Here is an 18002-nt window from a genome sequence, read left to right on the forward strand (position 1 = left end):
CGAAATAAGAGTGTTACTATTTACAATTAATGTTCTGTTTGGAATAACCGTTAAATCTGATTAAAAATCCAGAAGTAATGGCAAAGAATGTAAGATGAAAACTCAGCCAGGTTTGCGTATAGAAGAGCGCAGACATATGATCTGCTGTCTCTTTCTTTCCCGTGCTGTAAGTATAGCATACATGTTACCACGCGTTACTGGTTACCGGCTGATAGCTGTTCTACAGTTCTATACCAGCCCGAAGCTGGCTGAGCAGGCCGAGTCGTGTGCGTTACCCCCACGTAGCCCCCCACCACGCGCTGTAGTAGCGTACAGAAACGCAACGTCGCGAACATAACATCTCTGGTGCAAACGTGTGCAAACCGCGAACGTGTCAGCGAACGTGTGCCGTGTGCCGTGTGCCGTTAAACAAAGAAGCGAACGTGAAAAGTGTTTGAGAAGAATCGAGAGTTTCTGACGGGACTGACCGACGTTTCTGTGCGATCGCACTCTCACGGATATTTCCTTCGCGCTAGCCATTACATACTTATACGATTAAAGTTTGATACTTATACGATTAAAATGCTTCAAGTATATGTATTTAGTTTACCATCTGTTCTCATTTATTAATTTGTAAGTTGGAAGATCTTAGGAAACATTGGCGACTAACATTTTGCAAAATGTTTAAAGTATGTTTTTGATTTACCATATATTCTCGTTCATTTATTTGTCAGTTGTGAGATCTCTAAAAACATTGTCCAATGCCATTTATTTATGTTATAATGTGTAAAAGTCTAAAAATTACCATTTATTGTAATTATGTTGAAATAACAAAAATGGCCACAGTTACTTTTATATCAACATATAATTTATATTTTAATTTGAAGATATTTAAATATCTTATACAATATTGAAAGTAGTTGAAAAACACTGAAAAATATTTTCGTATAATAAAATATTTATATTTTAATATATTTTGTCTCTTTATTTTGTCTTGTTTATATATTTTTTTACATTACTTTTTAAGAGCAACACTTTTCTAATAACAATATATTTGTTTTTCAATTTGTGCCATATCTATCAAACTGCATCAATGTTTTATTTGCAATTAAATTAATTAACACAGTAAGGCTGATGGCAGAGAACAAGAGGCTATTGTATACAACAGCCTGTTACAACTTACGTTTTTCTCTGCCTTACTTTCCACTACAATAGATGTAAACGCCTAACGTCTTATTCTCTGCTATCTCAACCTTAGAAAGTATTTAAATAAAATAAGTTCTCAAATAAATCCCTAAAATTCTCTCTGTTACTGAATTAGATTATTTAATTATTTAATTAAAAGAACGAATTTTTTATTGAAATAATTAAATTATTTAATCAATATAATAAATTTATTTTTAGCAGTTGTAAGAGAGTTCCTTAGGGCCGATATCACAGTCTCCGATTAACGTAATCCATCGATTAAACTCACTCTGCATCTCTTTCTAACTGTCCCCCTAGAAAGAGACGAAGAGTGAGTTTAATCGGAGGATCACGTTAATCGAAGACTGTGATATCGGCCTTTAATGCAACAAAAATACAATTTAAGTGAAATAGTACAATACTTTAACTGAAACAATAAAATTGTTTCATTCAACAAAATTATAATTTAAGTGAAATAGTACAATACTTTAACTGAAACAATAAAATTGTTTCATTCAACAAAATTATAATTTAAGTGAAATAGTATATTACTTTAGTCGAAATAATGAAATTATTTCATTCAACATAAATGTAATTTAAGTACAATAGTGCAATACTTTAGCCAAAATAATAAAATTGTTTAAGTTAAAATATTCAACTCTTTTTGAGAGATGATTTATTTTAAGGTAAAGATACATTTTATTTGAAAAGTCAAACAATTGCAATGTGTAGTTTAAACACTGATTCGGTTGGACTATTCCAATGCATAAATTTCTTTAGATTTAAGAAAATTTATTAAATCTAAAGAAACATTTCTCTCTGTGTATGGTCGGCGAATACTCGAGCAAGCTTCTTCTGCGTGTTTTCTCTCATGTTCTCTACGTTTTTTCGTTCATTTGTCTGTGAAGGATTTCAATCAGTGTAATACCAATGTACTCAGAAATTTTTCGCAATATAGCCTTGTCATTGTAAACTAAAATCTATTACAATTTCCTTATAATCTATATAATTCTAACATTAAATATTCAATTAAAACTTGAATTAAAATTTTGAAAGAGAGAAAGAGAGAGAGAGAAATCTAATTTTATTAAATATTTAAGGTTTGTTATTTAATTAATAAAATAAGAAACGCATCTACAATATATTATTTTGTTTTGTTATAATATATTTCTAAATTATATATAAAACAAATCAATTATAAAATGATATTTTATATAATTTATACCGAAAAAGATTAAAATATTTTTTTTGTGAAATATTTATCTAATAATTTTCATCGAAAAAATTTTGAACCCATCAAAACTGATTTCTTTTCGACAAAGCAGTTTTCCAAGTTTTCGCTTGATACCAAAAAATCATACGAAATATCATATAATCTGTATACGAGTCACGTAATATTTTCCTCCGTGAACACGCATGTGTACAGACAGTTTTGCCGGACATACGCCGCGCGCATGCTTCCAAAAAAGATTCGAATTTATCCCGGAAAGGCGTCAAGTGAAAATCCAATAGCCTCACGTTTTCATGCTTGGTTTCTCTTCTTGACATTTCCAGTTGATCATACATCGTTGCACAAAGTTTTATCGCATAATAATAACAACGCGTGATTTTCATGACACAATTTTGTATTTGAATAATTTTATAATCGAGTATTATGCAAATGGAAATAGAAATTTTACTTTAGATAACGAGTCACAATTGTTTTTTAAACGCAATTTCTAAATGAGCGAATTTTTATAGCATTGTTGGCTAGTAATTGTAATTATTAATTGTGCAATTATTATGTAATCACACATTCATCAAACAATGATTAATAAATCATAAAAATAACCAAATATAGATATTCCTGTTATTCATTGCTTGTGATTATTCATTATATAATTACAATCATTAATCACTGATTTGAATATCCGGCAACGAGACATATATTATCATTTTAGTTTCATTCAATTCTAATTCAAGGCGTCTACGAGAATCAGAATTCAGAATAAATAAATTTGGGGAAAATAGAATGGAGGGTAATAAATAATAATAAAAAATAAAAATATAATAAATCATCTTCAAAACAGATTACATCATTACATGGCTCGTGAATTATCTTGTAAATAGTTCGTAATAATTGAACATGAGAGAGGAAACTATTGTGATATGAAATTCATCCTTTGCTTCGCACAAAATAGGGAGGAAATAGCTGAGGGTTGTGGCTATATTTACATGTCTATTAATCACGACACATTGATGCGTACGTGTATACGTACGACATCAGCCATCCTAATTACGGGAAACATTCACATAGATTCGCGAGGCACTCGACGGATCAACGTTATGCGTGCACATATACATCCTCAAGCTTCGCGGCTTCGCGCTGTTGTGCCATCGCTAATGTAAACCGCGGTTCAAGCATCATAGCTAGTAATTAGTTCATCTATGGATCAATTATTTCAATAGACCCGGTGCTCAGTCACCGATGCTCGCAGATTTCGAAATCACGTGAAAATTCATTGGTTAAAATACCTATCCCCGCAGCCTCCTTTTGCGCCTAAATTTCTGTTCAAAAAGATTAATTAACATTGCCAAGTAATATAGTAAAAGAAAATATTTTACTATAAGCGTCACGCGGATAAAAAGATTCTATTATTATTCAATAACTCCTCTACTTATAAAAGTAACGATATCTTTTTATATACGAGGTAAATTTAATGCGGGATATAAAATATCTCCGTATTAAAAAAATTGATGTTTTTTTTTAAATTGTTTAAAAAAAATAATTTCACGATGAGAGAAAAACCCGGTGGACACGGTATACGTCATATTTATGTCTAACGCGCTTTCATGTGCCTTCGCTGTTAAAAATTTGGCACGCGCTCCAGAGTTTGACATTCGCGGTACCATAAATTATTTTTACGCCCTGCGTTAATACCGCCATTAATATATTTAATACACGGTACGACGCAACTGCTCGTTATACGGTTTATGTATTTGGAGGGTCTGTATAGATTATGAAGTACGTTGATTTATGGACCAGCATCTGGGTCGTCGTTAAGTAAATATTCATATTTTGCACGCATCACGTTACACCCATGTTAAGCATTCTGTCAGTATGATCGATTGTACGATGTTTATGCACGTTTCACTAATTAAGGAGAAGATAAGGGAAAGGTGCGCGCGATAATGATTCTTGTCGCTATTACGCATAGAGCAGCAACATAAAAGCGCTGACAAATATACGTCTCATAACGTTCTTTTAAATCTTAATAATTATGAGAATTCTTTATTATATCGCATTATAATAAAATCGTAAATGGAATTCTGTTGTGAATTATAGATTATCTAAAATAAGTCCTAAAAGAACTAAGCTTTCAAACGGCAAAAACTATTCCGATCATGAAAGAGCTGACGGCAGTCGCTCTCTTTGCCGAGCAAGGGTTATCAACCCCATTGAGTCTACAATTTTCCCTCGCTCATTCGTCGATCCTTTCGTTCCTCGGCGTTTCCACTCGCATTGCGCCCGGACATGCTTGCACGTGTACATACATAAGCATACACTTGCAAGTACATGCGCGCATATTACAAGGAGAGCGACCGGAGGAAACATACGTGTTCTGTATGCCAAAAAATATCGAAGTAGAAAATTTTGTGCATTGGGATTGCGCGAGATTTCATGGGTTTTGTTCGAGGGAGGCAAGTAGCCTTCGAGAGGATAACCTCTCGGAGAAACCTATCGGTTGTCCTCTCAAAAGTTGAGAGGACAACAGGATAGAAGAAGAATGAGCAAGGATTCATCGGCATGTATAGTATCTCGAGCGAACTATTTTCTCGATAACAAGAAAGGAAAGGAAACGATCTGCCTCGAAATTTTTGCAGCGTTGAAATATACATATGTACGGAAACACTGCAAAATTCTATCACATAAATCGTGTTCTATTTTTGTTTATTGTTAGTAGCCTTTGAATCACAACCTGATCGTGGCTCTGCTTCTTTGAGCTTGAGAACTTCTTTAAGCTGGAGGAACAAAGCACAAAGGATTGAGTAGTTCAGTTTTGGCAGGCCGACTGACCCCGAGATAACAAAGCGCGATCTTTACGCCTTTGCGAGCTTGTACATTACGAAGTTCTTAGAATCAAACCGATTATGTGTTGCGCGAAGAAGAAAGTAAAATGGGCGATTGTAAATACCAAATCAAATTGTCTAAGAAATTATTTTCATCACTATTCTAAAAAATTACCTTTGCTTGTATATTATTTAAAGATTAAAAAAAAGACGAGAGAAAAAGACATAAAAAGATCAGTTATAAAAATTGTAAAAAAATGAAGAAAAAAATTTAGATTCAAGAATACTTGCGCTAAATTATTTTTGTAAATTATTTTCACAGAGCCATGTATAGCAAGCAATTTTTTAACTGTTTAACTGGCGGAATTGATAAAATAATTGAAAATTGACATTTGATAGAAAATTATAGTGTTAACTCGAAAATAAAATCCTCTTATAAATTTTTCAATCTGCAAAAATGCTTGTTCAAAGTAATAATAATAATCGACAAGAATAATAATAAATAAATTTGTAGAAATACAGTTACAATATATACACTGCTCTCTTTTTCCTATTATATCCGTATTAATGAATATAAAGTAACAATGTTAAAAATTAATAACATTAAATAATTCATTACAAAATTTATTTAATTTCGTTTTAAATTTTACTTGTTTTCGTTGTAAAATTCAGGTTACTCCAAGTAAATTTTGGAAAAAATATGACAGTACACGGACACAGTGTCACCACGTATTAACGCTTAAAAACTAAATCCTCGCAAATTTCACCATTTATGTAGCTGTTGCTACGAACTGGTCGTAAATTACGTATTTAGACAGCACCGTGCGAAAAAGCAGTTTTATGGCAACTGTGTATATAAATATTAGCATTTTCGCGCGTGGAAAATGGGCGAAACTCGGCGGCTGCATCAGACGCGTCCAAAAGGTAAATGTGCTTCCTAAAATTCCAGCGGCCAGGATCGCTATGTAACGCAGTTGGAAAATGCACGCGAGCAACGCGATGGAAATATTTGTGTAACACCTAAACCACGTTACATTCCGAAACATAAGTTAAATTATAAATTATTATTGCTTCATGCGTGTATCTTTTCTTTTAGAGTCAAATTTTCAAGTCATTGTCAAAATCATTAGACTTACATATTTTTCTGTATGCTTCTATCTACACAAGCATTTTCTAAATTGATCGAAAATTGCGCGATATTAAAATGCGTTTTAATGTTAGAAATTTCTACTTCACGAATTAGGATTTATATATACGGCGGAACATACATTTCGCCTTTTTCGTAACATAGATACGGATATTACGACGCAAAGAAAATTTTGTAATTGGCTGTATGGTAAATTCAATCAAAATATGACTCGGTTTCCTTGCAGAACACAGTGGGAGTAATTTTGTTCGAGAAGAGAGCTCGAGGAGATCCTCTCGTGAGAGATGAAACTTCGTGAAAATTCGATTGCCCCGCGGTCGTTAATTAGCGGCCAATTATCGCAGCGAGTCTGCAGATGGTGCGGGACCCAATGAGAATTTCTTCCAGACAGGATTCAATCAGAGTATTGAGAGATCTGAGGAGAGTTCAACGTTTTAGTGGCTGGTCCGCTACTGATTAAAACAATTGTCTATGTCGACTTCAATCGATTGGCTCAAAAGTTCAAGTGATGCAAAGACATATCAGTCCCGTGCGGTTAATTAAGTTTTCGGGTTTAATCAAAATTAGAGCACAATTAAAAAATCGATATCGAATGATTGAATAAATTTCTAATCAGATTGGAGTCAAATTTTATGCAATATAAAACTAAATATATTTAAAAAATTAAATCAGAACACACACACACACACACACACATATATATTCAAAATAAAATTTAAATGTTAGGTATTTATGCCTATTTTTTAATTTCGCAAGTTATTTGTGTGTGTTTCCTACTCTATATTAATTATATAAATATTTTGACGTGGACAATTTAATCTGGTTTCATTTATTACGAGTCCGCCTTCAAAATCTCAGAAAAAAGCTGTCGCATAAATTCGAGAATTGTTTCGACGATTACATGTCGCCGCAATCAGCAGAAAGAAATTCAAGCGCGAGTACGAGCAAATGTTTATGTGCGAGCTGCATTTTTGTGTCGGCATTGGCGAACGTAAATGAAGTTTAGATTTATGTGTTTTTCGCTATGCTTTATCGTGAGATGAGAGGGGAAACTAGCAGGAGAGGGTGGAATGTCGGGGTTGTTTTCGGGAGCGGAGTCGATAGCACCTCTCTTGATGCAGCTTCTCCCTCTGCGACGATGCAGTTTTCCTCCCTCCCTCCCTTCTCTCACCTCCCCCCCCCCGAGTCCGGTGGGGCATTCGCCTGAAAAGTTACGCGAAACCAATCTCTCGTTTCGAAGAAGCTCCACCGAGAATTTCGAGCGACGACGCGGCAATTAACGTTCGCCGGTTCGCGAATTGAATCAGCGATCTCGAGAGAGAGGAGCGCGAGTCAGCGAGGTTGCAAAGTTTAGTCTTGAGAAGTTAAAAAGCAATCCTGATAAGTGACGTTTTCAGTGATATTACGTCGCGCCGATTAAAGGAGAAATGGCTCCGAGGAACACGGCTTACGCGGGCAAATTGATACGTCGCTAATAATTTGCGATGTTTTCGCAGGTATTGGTCGCCATCCAGTTAGAAATAAAAAGATATCTCGTTCGCGAGACAAATGACCGATCTTGCGCGGCAGCTCGCCTCGCTCCTTTTCGAAAGTTCCTTAACTCTCTAACTAGTCGCGCAAGAGAGACCCCCGGAAAAAGTTATATTTACGCATCCCGGAAGAACCCATAACTACATAAAGTTTAAACAGGGAGCAAGCTTGCGCTCAGCTAACTAGACTAGTTCTCCCCCGTGGTTCGACGACAAAAGTCTTGTTTTATTTAACACCTCGGTCAACGGCGTGCTAAAAGTCGATGTTTCGCACGAAGGCAAACGTGCCGTCGTAAAAGTCGACTTCATAGAAGATGGCGATAACCGTTTTGGTTCGCGGTGCACGTTGATACGACGATCGAAGTTCTCGTCCGCGAACATGACGGAGGCGTTGCTTTCGAGGAAAACGCGGAAGCTAACTTCGACATCTCCTTCGCGAGACATTACCGAGACACGTGTATCGAAAACCGCAAAGTTCTGTAAACGTGACTGTAATCGCATTGTTCAATACTCCACCCGAACTAAAACAAAAAAGGGTACATTTTGCGATTGGAATATTCCTTCCAAAGAGAAAGTATAAATCAATAGCAAACGGATAAATTACGTTGTGAGGTAGAGAGATCATGCGTATATCGAGAAAAGATTTGCAAGGCTCGCAAACAACGTTTGCTCAACGTTGCGAGAAAATTTACTTGGCGCGTCGCGGAAATCTTGTAAACACCTGAGAAATCTGATTTATTGATAAGCGGTCGGTGTATATATCGGCGCGTACGTCGTAGACAGCGCGCATTTCCGGCGAACGCGGGCTTCCTGCGGTAACAGGATGTCGAAATGCGAAAGTCTTCGCCGTTCGCTTGGGAAACCCGATTTATTTATACAACGACGTCGGGTTAGGAAGCGGAAAGGATAAAAGATTATCAGTCACCTGAAGCGTAACATGCGTTGTCGGCATGCTAACTTTGTTACTCGGTATCGACACGGAGAATCGAAAGCCAGACTGATGAGAGCGAGCGACCTCAAAGCGCAAAAAAAAAGAGGAGGAAAAGCGAAGGAGAGACAGCGATGGGAACGAGAAGAAAATAATGGAGCGGAAAAAGAGACAAAGAGAAAAAGAGAGCGGGAACTGTGAGCGATGGATTAAGTGTATAGGGAAGAAGAAGAAGGGAAATCGAGGTGGCAGTAAAGAGAGATGTAATGGGCGAGGAAGCAAAACAATAAAGAAATACGAGGCTAGAAAATAGCGGAGAAAAAAATAAAGGCAAATTTAAATCGAATACATAAAAACGTGAACAGAAGACAGAGGAAAATAAATAATGAACGATACGTGATTAGGAGGAAATATTAAAAATGGGAAAGAAAGGGGCTGCGAGAGAGAGAGAGAGAGAGAGAGAGAGAGAGAGAGAGAGAGAGAGAGAGAGAAAGAGAGAAAGAAGATAAAGGGAAAAAGAAGTAAATGCGAAGCGTATATTAATTAATCCTTGATATAAAATAAGGAAGGATCATTTAATATTAAAAATCGCTGAAGGCAAGGAAAAGAAGTGGATGTGCAATTAAAAATATTAATGCCGTTCATTACACTCGCATTTACAAAGAGACTTCACAATTGCAATTCATCGGTTTTTTCCTTTTTTTCCCACATAATGAAATAATTGAGCTGTACCTATTAATTATTGTATGAACAAAAATATATAAAAATGTTTTAAATATTAGAGAAAAATTTGATTGCTGAAAGCAAAAAAACATAGCCGAATGAAACATAAGAACAGATAGTAAATATAATATCTGATGAGCAAGTAAGTGATATCCGAGCGTCAAGAAAAAAGCAGAAAAAAAGTTTGGGCGAGAGTGTGTGAACAAGGTATTTGTAGATAACAGGATTGTCGACGTTCTGTCGCTATATCAATTTATTTTCGACATATTGGCTACCGTCTGTCTAAGCCGTTCAAAAAAACAAGTTCTGTTATGGGATATGCCTTCACTCTTATTCGAGATATCGATTTCACCACGGAAAATCCAGAAGCCAGAATATAATTTTCTTTTCAGAAAACTCAAATTCACGAAGCACTGAAAGAGAAATATATAAAATAATAGCTCGAAAATAAGCGTGCGTTATTATTGGAATTAATTGAAAGAAAGAAAATTGATTAAAAGTTAATAACGTCTTTTTGCTCTTTTTATAAATATATGTAGAAATAAATTTATATATCATACAATATAGATATATCTATACAAGATGGAACGGTTAAGATAAAGATCGTTCTATTATCGAATAGGCGATTAATCAAATATTTCATGTTGCTCAATTATTCGCGAGTATGCCGACGTAAAAATATTGCATCCTAAAATTAAAACGAAATTTCCGCACGTCAAGCTCGATACTTGTGCACAATTTATCAATCATTCTATTTCCATTAACAATAAAATCGATCGATTAATCGTTTACAGTTCTCTTGCTGATGCGCTGCTTTATTAAAAGCGGAGACATATTTGCGTTTCAACAGTTCTGCAATATCTTTCCTTTCCTTTTTTTTTAAAGCAATCCCATTGTTTATATAATTAAGCAAAATTCCCATCTCGTTGCGTAGTTTAATTCGTTTTCGTACTCAAGCAAGGAAAAGTAATTTCGCTTGTGGATTTGTCGATATGTACGCGGTCGATTTTACGGCAAAATTAAACTGGTAACTCAAAACGTACGAGAAAAGCTCCCTCAGATATTTCGCCATTTCGTCGGAATAAATCGCGCAGGTACCGCCATGCCTTCCCGTATTTATATACGTAAGAAACTTTGTGATACATATCAGGAAATGTTACGTGACGAGTCTCTCGATATTTCGACATGTCAATATTTCTAAAGTTTAAGAATCGTGAAGTACAACGAAATGGTATATACGAGAAAATTACCCTTTCTTTTCTAGACGGTACATTTACAAATACTTTTTCATGTTTTATACTTTTGTTCTGCGAAATCTTGTAGCATAATCAGATTTTTTATATGTGCAGATTATCGCGATGGTTCTTTGTATGCCGAACCTATTCTGTATGAAACTTTATTATCTTTACGCATAGCATGGACAATGAAACAGACGGAAAGGAATGAGCGCGTAAGAAGATAAGAAAAAGAAATAAACTTTTTATTACGAGCCTCCGCAAACAGAAGACCTTAATAAAAATAGAGAAATTGTGCGTATTCGCGTAAAGTCTAAAAATTTTATCTGAGAATTACAATTTAAATTTTAGCCAAGAAATCAACACAATCGTTTGATGATTTATAACTATATACAGAAATGTCTCGACTTTCAATCGCTAGTGAAATAGCATCGATATTTGTTCATTTTTTAGCTAAACCAAAATAAAATTTCGTAAACAAGTACAATAACAATATTTTTAATGCTCAAGTTTTCTCCTGTACTGCAAGTCCTAGTGTGTTATTTTAGCTAAAGTTCTTCTTACACATTTCTTTCCGTTTTAAATTATATCGTTTAACACAATTGAACGTATATTAACTTGTAATTTAATACGAATAAACGTGTCAAACGACATAATTTAACGCGCAAGAAACATGTAAAAAGAGCTTTAGTCAAATGTGTCGTTTTTAAACGTTTATGCGTGTAAAAATAACACACTTGGATGCAGTGTATTTTCATCTCTTTTTACATTTTCTAAAAAAAGATATTAATTTTTGTGCAGAATAAAATTTGAAAGACAATAAAATTAAATTACGAGATGTTGGGGAAATTTATGACAAATAATACCGACGTTTTAAAAAGAAAAAAATTTTTATGTTACATGGATAACATCAGAAACCCAAATTTCGTTGTCACTGCATGCGTAGCATGTAGCACTGAAAGCAAATTAGTTACATGGTTATATATCTATGTACATAAAAGTATCAGGGACTCTATTAGAAATTAGTATAGTTTCTAGCTGAAACTTCTGTGTTAATTATAAATGTTTCTATGTTTAATATTATTTTAAATTAAAATGTAGTTTCCTAATAAAATAATATGTCACTAAGTACTTTAAATATATTTTCCATCAAACGAAATAAAAATTTCCCTGACAATTTAATATTTAGTTATGCATAAATATATTAAACCGTAATATTGCATAATATATAGCATTATTATGACTAATTTTATAATCTTCATAATCATTAATTAAGAATATCCACTTAAATTTTTGTTCAAAATTAATAACGCTTTATTAATTTCCGGATCTATATTTTAATCTCGTATAAAAAAAAAACTGTTTATGCCATGCGTTTTTCATATTATATTTTGCGCGATAAAGATTTGTCGGCTATCTAAACTAAAGAATAATTGAAAATGAAAAGCGACATAACGACAGGCACGGTATGGATGAGCCTGAGCGAGGCGGAGTGACAAGTAGTGCGCGCCGACACTAACAGCATCAGGCGAGGTTGTTGGCGGCCAGTCGCTCTGCGAGGGTGGAGGGCGGATTCGACGTTGAAGGATGGCACGTCGCTCTGCGAGACGCGCCGGGAATGCTTTGCCATGTGCACGTAGGTACAACACGCGTTTAGACAGAAATGTAACTCGTGTTGCAAACGGGCTGCGTCCCCCCGAACCAGGCGATCCGCGGACCGTATGGCCCGCGTATGAAAGTATATGAATCGTTTTCGTACCGCGACGAGTTAACGTTCGTCGTTCGACGGACCGACATACGTGGGTATACCTTCGCGATTTTATCGGATTTAACTATGAAACTATATATACACGCGATGCAACGTCGAAACCGCGTTTTGTTCCGGAACATTCTGCATGAGCGAATTTTGTTGTAATCGAGAGAGCGCATATATAAAGCTGTCAGGATGTTAACGGCCTTTTTGAAGACAAATATAATAGTTTACTAAGCCGCGCCTGGCAAAAGTTCAGAAGTAATTCAATATAGCAAAATATTGAAAAATTTATCTTACTGAATATAGATTCTAAACTAAAACTATATTATAAAGTTAAAACATTGCCGAATGCAATCTCTTTTAATTGTAATTAAAAATCTACATAACAAAATCTTGGTTTCCGATGTTTTCTATGTAACATAAAAGCTTCCTTTTTTTTAAGCGACCGTTATTATTTGTCGTAAATTTCCCTAATACCCCGTAATTTAATTTTATTGTCCTCCAAGTTTTAACTATATATATGCTTATACAAATATTTTTGTCGCGTGAGTCGCGTCTTAATTAAATGTAATATAAAAATTTATTCCAGAGATTTATCTCTTTCAATATAACGTTCTGTAGGTACATATATAGGATATCACAAAATCACGATACAATAATATAAAGCTCATTATAAAGAATAATTAGAATTAATAATTCCAATGTCAAAAATTTCGCAATAGTTTCGAAATTATAAATGATCAAAGTTGATTAATAATATCACTCAAAATTCCTGTTATCAAATTACGCATACCGATATATCATCTATTAATTTGTACAAATCTTTACAGTATAATATTGATTTTACTATTTACCTCATTTTTAGTAAAATCGAAAGAAAAAGTCAATATAATAAATAATTACACTAATTAGTATTAGAATTTAGAATAAAATTTTATCACTAATTTCACTAGTAAATTTTAACTTTTACATAAAAATTACTCAACCCGTTTTTATATAAAAATTTAAATGATTGACTAATTACACACTTGAGAAAAAATAATCGGTATAGATATATCTTAGACGATGCTAACAAGTTTGTGAAATAAAACACAAGTACGATAGTCCATTCAAAACAATGCAAAACGCAATTCGAAATATATTCAAGTTTATACATTGAAAAAATGATCGTTATCCATATAAATACATAAATAAGGCACAAGACATTGCAATAATTAAAAATTCTCTTATCCTACAGCTTCGATTTTTAGTTAAAATAAATAAATATCCGTTTCGAGATAGGCAGCAAGCATTTAATAATGTAATCAAAAATATAAGGAACGGAAATTTGGCTAACACACGCGGCTCTTGACCGTGGTTTTGACTCACAGGGTAGAGCATTGTTCATAGTGCGTACTGCGTGTCAAGGTCTGGCACGACGCGCGGCGCAACGACGCAATCATTCGTTCGTTGACGCCCGAACGAGCCGATAGTGACATTTTCCAATAATTTATTACTCATTTATACATGGCGCTCAATTACTCAAGCGTCATGAATTACTCTCGTTTATACGAACTACTCGTAAGATTAGGCAAAAACTCAGATATTTGTTCGTTTGAGCTAGAAAGATCGGAGCGATAGAAATGGAGAATTTTAAGTCATCGTTTCATTAATATACTTACGGCCAATAATGATGTCAACGACGTTTAAACTAGACGGTACGACCGGCACATCGCGTCGCCCCGCGCGAGAGCTGGAAGCTGGAAGCTGGAAGCTCTGGCTCTGGCCTTCCTAACCTAAATTCTGTCCGTCGACGCCGCGATGTCGCGCCGCTGCCGCACCCCGCACCGCACCGAATATGTACGTATACGTCGAGGAAGATGGAGGCTCGTGGAGGTGAAGAAGGACGGCGGCGCAACGAGGGCTACGTTCAGGGAGCGCGCTATTGCATATCATTCTATCTTTTGCTCATCAGGTGTAAAACAAGGATAGGAATAGGCAAATAGCGCGCTCGGCGCTCCCCGAACGCAGTCGAGGTCGTCGCGGTATCCCCGATCCCGTGATTCCCGTGTACACTGATTCTTCGGATATATCGCCTTAAATTCTTCTCCTTCTCCAATTATACACGCAACCCACCCCACCTATCATTTTCAAATCGGATAGTGCGGAGTAAAGTCTGTTCTACAACTAGATGTCGGAACGCAGCCGCGTGCATGGTCCAATGAGAAAAATTCGTTCTCGAAAAAAGAAATTCTCTCATTGGGCCATCGGCTGCGTTGTTGCACCGACCATCTGGTTGTATAGAACAGACTTTACTCCGCACTTTCCGATTTGAAAATGATAGGTGGGGTGGGTTTCTTTTTCTTCGGACCCGAGACCCGAGTACCCGACTCCGCCGCGAAGTCCGACGTACGTACAACTTTACTGTGTAGGACCGGCTCACTGCGTAAATCCGATCCGTGTGATGTAAGTAACGGGTAAACGGGGAATGCCGCGTGTAGTAGGCTATGGTAACTGATATATAAAGACCAGAATACATTACGGAATCTGTATTTAAAAAATTAATACATCGAATATTTCGTAACGGCTGGCACGCAACGCTCGGCGTTTATTTTCTGTGGTATAGGATGCGTTGTGCTTGTAAGTTTGTGCGCGTTGCTTTATTATACTACTTACTCACGTATCGGTACGAAAAGTATGCCTTTATTGCCTTCGTATTATTATAAAGCTCGATATGCCGTCGTAGCAAGTATACTGTAAGAGAGACGCTCGATGTGATTATTTCTTTTTTCCAGCTCCATTGAGTGACTCCCGTTTGAGAATCATGTACGCGTGATTGTAATTAACGGTATTTACGCGAGTGTTGTGCTGATGTATACTATGCGGCTGAGAGGAGGCGGAGGTCTGGGAGGCATCGGGCGACGGCGGGGAGCAACCGGGGTAAGTATCTGTTATTTATACGATTCGCTATTTGAATTATTTATATTAGAGTCGCACTTCCATTCTTTATTTAGATTTTATGAAAGTTTATATAAAAATTTACTCTTTTTGAGATAATTATATAGTTATTAGTTATTATGGCAATTAGTTTTTAAAACGTTATAGTTATTGTGAGCGCCAATTCTAACTTACATATTGTACATATTACAGATCAACCTTTTTGCGTTATAACTCCGCCGCTGCGCATCGTGTGTCGGTGAGTGACAAAATATTTTTATTTATTTCAATTGAGCTAATACATTTAAGAAATATTGTATCAAATATAAAATCTATATAAATGTTTATACTGCATGTATGCTAAATTAAGAAGATACTTTATTAAGAAGATCAATGGAACAAATATTTTATAGATTTATGTATTATTATGTGTATATCTTATACTGGATAAGCTATGATTGGTAATACTTAAACTTAAATATTGGAACGTGAGCAAATATTCATTGATCGAATTATATATTGCACTGACCATTTGCTTATTTACTGGCAGAATTATGACAATTCGAGTTTTAATTATTATTTAGTTGCGTAATATAGCACCAAAAAATGCCAGCTGTATATGCTGATAACTAAAGCGACCTCAGTGATTCGATAATAAAAAGCTCATAAAATAAAGCTTCATTAACGAATCATTATTGATCATTTTGCTTATTTATCGGCATTTTTTGGTGCTTTATTACGCAATGAAATAATAATTAAAAGCTACACAAGTCGTTTGAAATACGTGGACAATTTAAACTCCATAGAAATAAAAACAATAAAAAACATTTTAAAACAAAAACATTGATAAAAGATAATAGATAATAATAAAGTAATTTTTGTAATAGAAAAATTGTTTTCTAGTATAAATATTATAGCAATTGAATTTCATAAAGATATTATTGTTATTATTTTTCATAATTTTTTTGCCAAGCGTTTTATGCTATTTTTTTTAGAAAATACAATTTTTATAAAATACAATTTAGGACATCATGAAGCTAAAAATGTTAATTTTAATATCAGATACATAACAATTAATTAAACTTTTGAATTTATTATTTAGATAAGTGATGATAAACAAGGAGGAAAAGAGATGTATTTCAAATTAATTATAAATGCAAGATTATTAAATAGCAATTTATAAAGTTTATTATACTACAATGCACTTTATAAAGCTTATAAAATCTCTTATATAGCGGGATAAACGATGTATATAACTGTTTTCAATTATTAATTCATAATAATTAATGAATCATCTAAAGTAAGTTTAAGCATATGTAAGCGCAATTATATAAGCGCAAGTATATGAACGCATGAACTTTACACGAACTTTAATCGAACATTAACCTTTAATTTTAACTATTATAATTTGAAAATTATCGTGATCTTGACATTTTCAAGATTTTTAATTTCGATTAATTTTAAGAATATTTGAATAATCTTCAAAATATTAAAGCATTGCACGGTGATTGTGGCAGGTCTTGTATAAAAAAAAGAATAGTCTTTTTGTGAAGGCAATTAGCATTTTCCTAGAAACCGTTAACGTCTAGACATTCCTGAAGTCCGTTAACGACAATGTTTTGAGAGCTTTGCGCGTCGTTTCGCCGAAGAAACAGACCGTAATCGCTATACTAATCGACGCCTTAATTATTCTTCAATTATGCGCGACGGTGCGCTACCTGTTGTCTAATTTCTCTTGCCTTATCCTGCCTAGTATTTTATGGTAAACGGCCACAACGTCACGCAGATACATCGGTAGATATATATGTATATATACCAGGTATAATAATACAAGTAATTTGCCGTTCGTGTAACGTGAAGCAGCGAAACAGCCGTTGTTTCCCAAACGCGAACGTTTCGGTTACCTCGTTAATTTTCTCCTTCCATAATGTTCCTTCTAATGTTTGTAACGGTCCAATTACACTTCTGAGTCTTTCTTTTCTACCAAACTTCGCGTATCGCTGCAGTTCGAAAAACGAGTGAATACTTTACTCGCGCAATTAAATGCTGATTAAATAATATTGTCGTATCACGCAATTATATTATTTAAATTAATCTTTATTAAAGTTGTGCAATAACGTTAGAAATGCCAACGTTTTATAAATAATTATTCATTTGTACAAAATCGTAAGAGAAATGTTTCAAGGAGTACGCGTTACGAATTAAATATTTGAAAGAAAATTATTTATCGCTCACCTGTTCGACCCAGAGGTTCGTCGTCATGATCTGGTTTTTCAAATTCTGTAACAAAAACGTTTTTTTTAATAAACATAAACAGTATACATTTCTTAATTATATTATCGTAAATTGATAATCCGTTTGCAATTATATATTCTATTTTATATAACTTATTTTAATTATTCTTGATTTAATTTGTATTAGATTTTTTTATTTGTTTTATTAGCATACACATTTTTTGATCGATTTATAGAATCTTTAATGCAATTAAGATTTATTTTAAAATAATTATTTATTATTTATTATTACATAAGAAATAAATTATTTGACGTTCTCTGGA

At 34.4% G+C, this 18002-nt stretch overlaps 1 protein-coding gene across 2 annotated transcripts in view; it reads right to left on the reverse strand.

Annotated features, from left to right (window-relative positions):
- The window catches only part of Nachralpha4 (nicotinic acetylcholine receptor alpha4), a 168119-nt gene that overhangs the window by 95143 nt on the left and 54974 nt on the right, over window positions 1-18002 (reverse strand). For both annotated transcript variants that reach the window (XM_077406027.1, XM_077406028.1), the window contains exon 3: window positions 17681-17725. In XM_077406027.1, coding sequence (XP_077262153.1) covers window positions 17681-17725 — 45 coding nt within the window. The remainder of the gene's footprint in view (window positions 1-17680; window positions 17726-18002) is intronic.

The sequence above is a fragment of the Temnothorax americanus genome, unplaced genomic scaffold (genome assembly GCF_048541705.1).
Source record: "Temnothorax americanus isolate GAGA-0224 unplaced genomic scaffold, ASM4854170v1 Scaffold20, whole genome shotgun sequence".
Taxonomy (NCBI): Eukaryota; Metazoa; Arthropoda; class Insecta; order Hymenoptera; family Formicidae; genus Temnothorax; species Temnothorax americanus.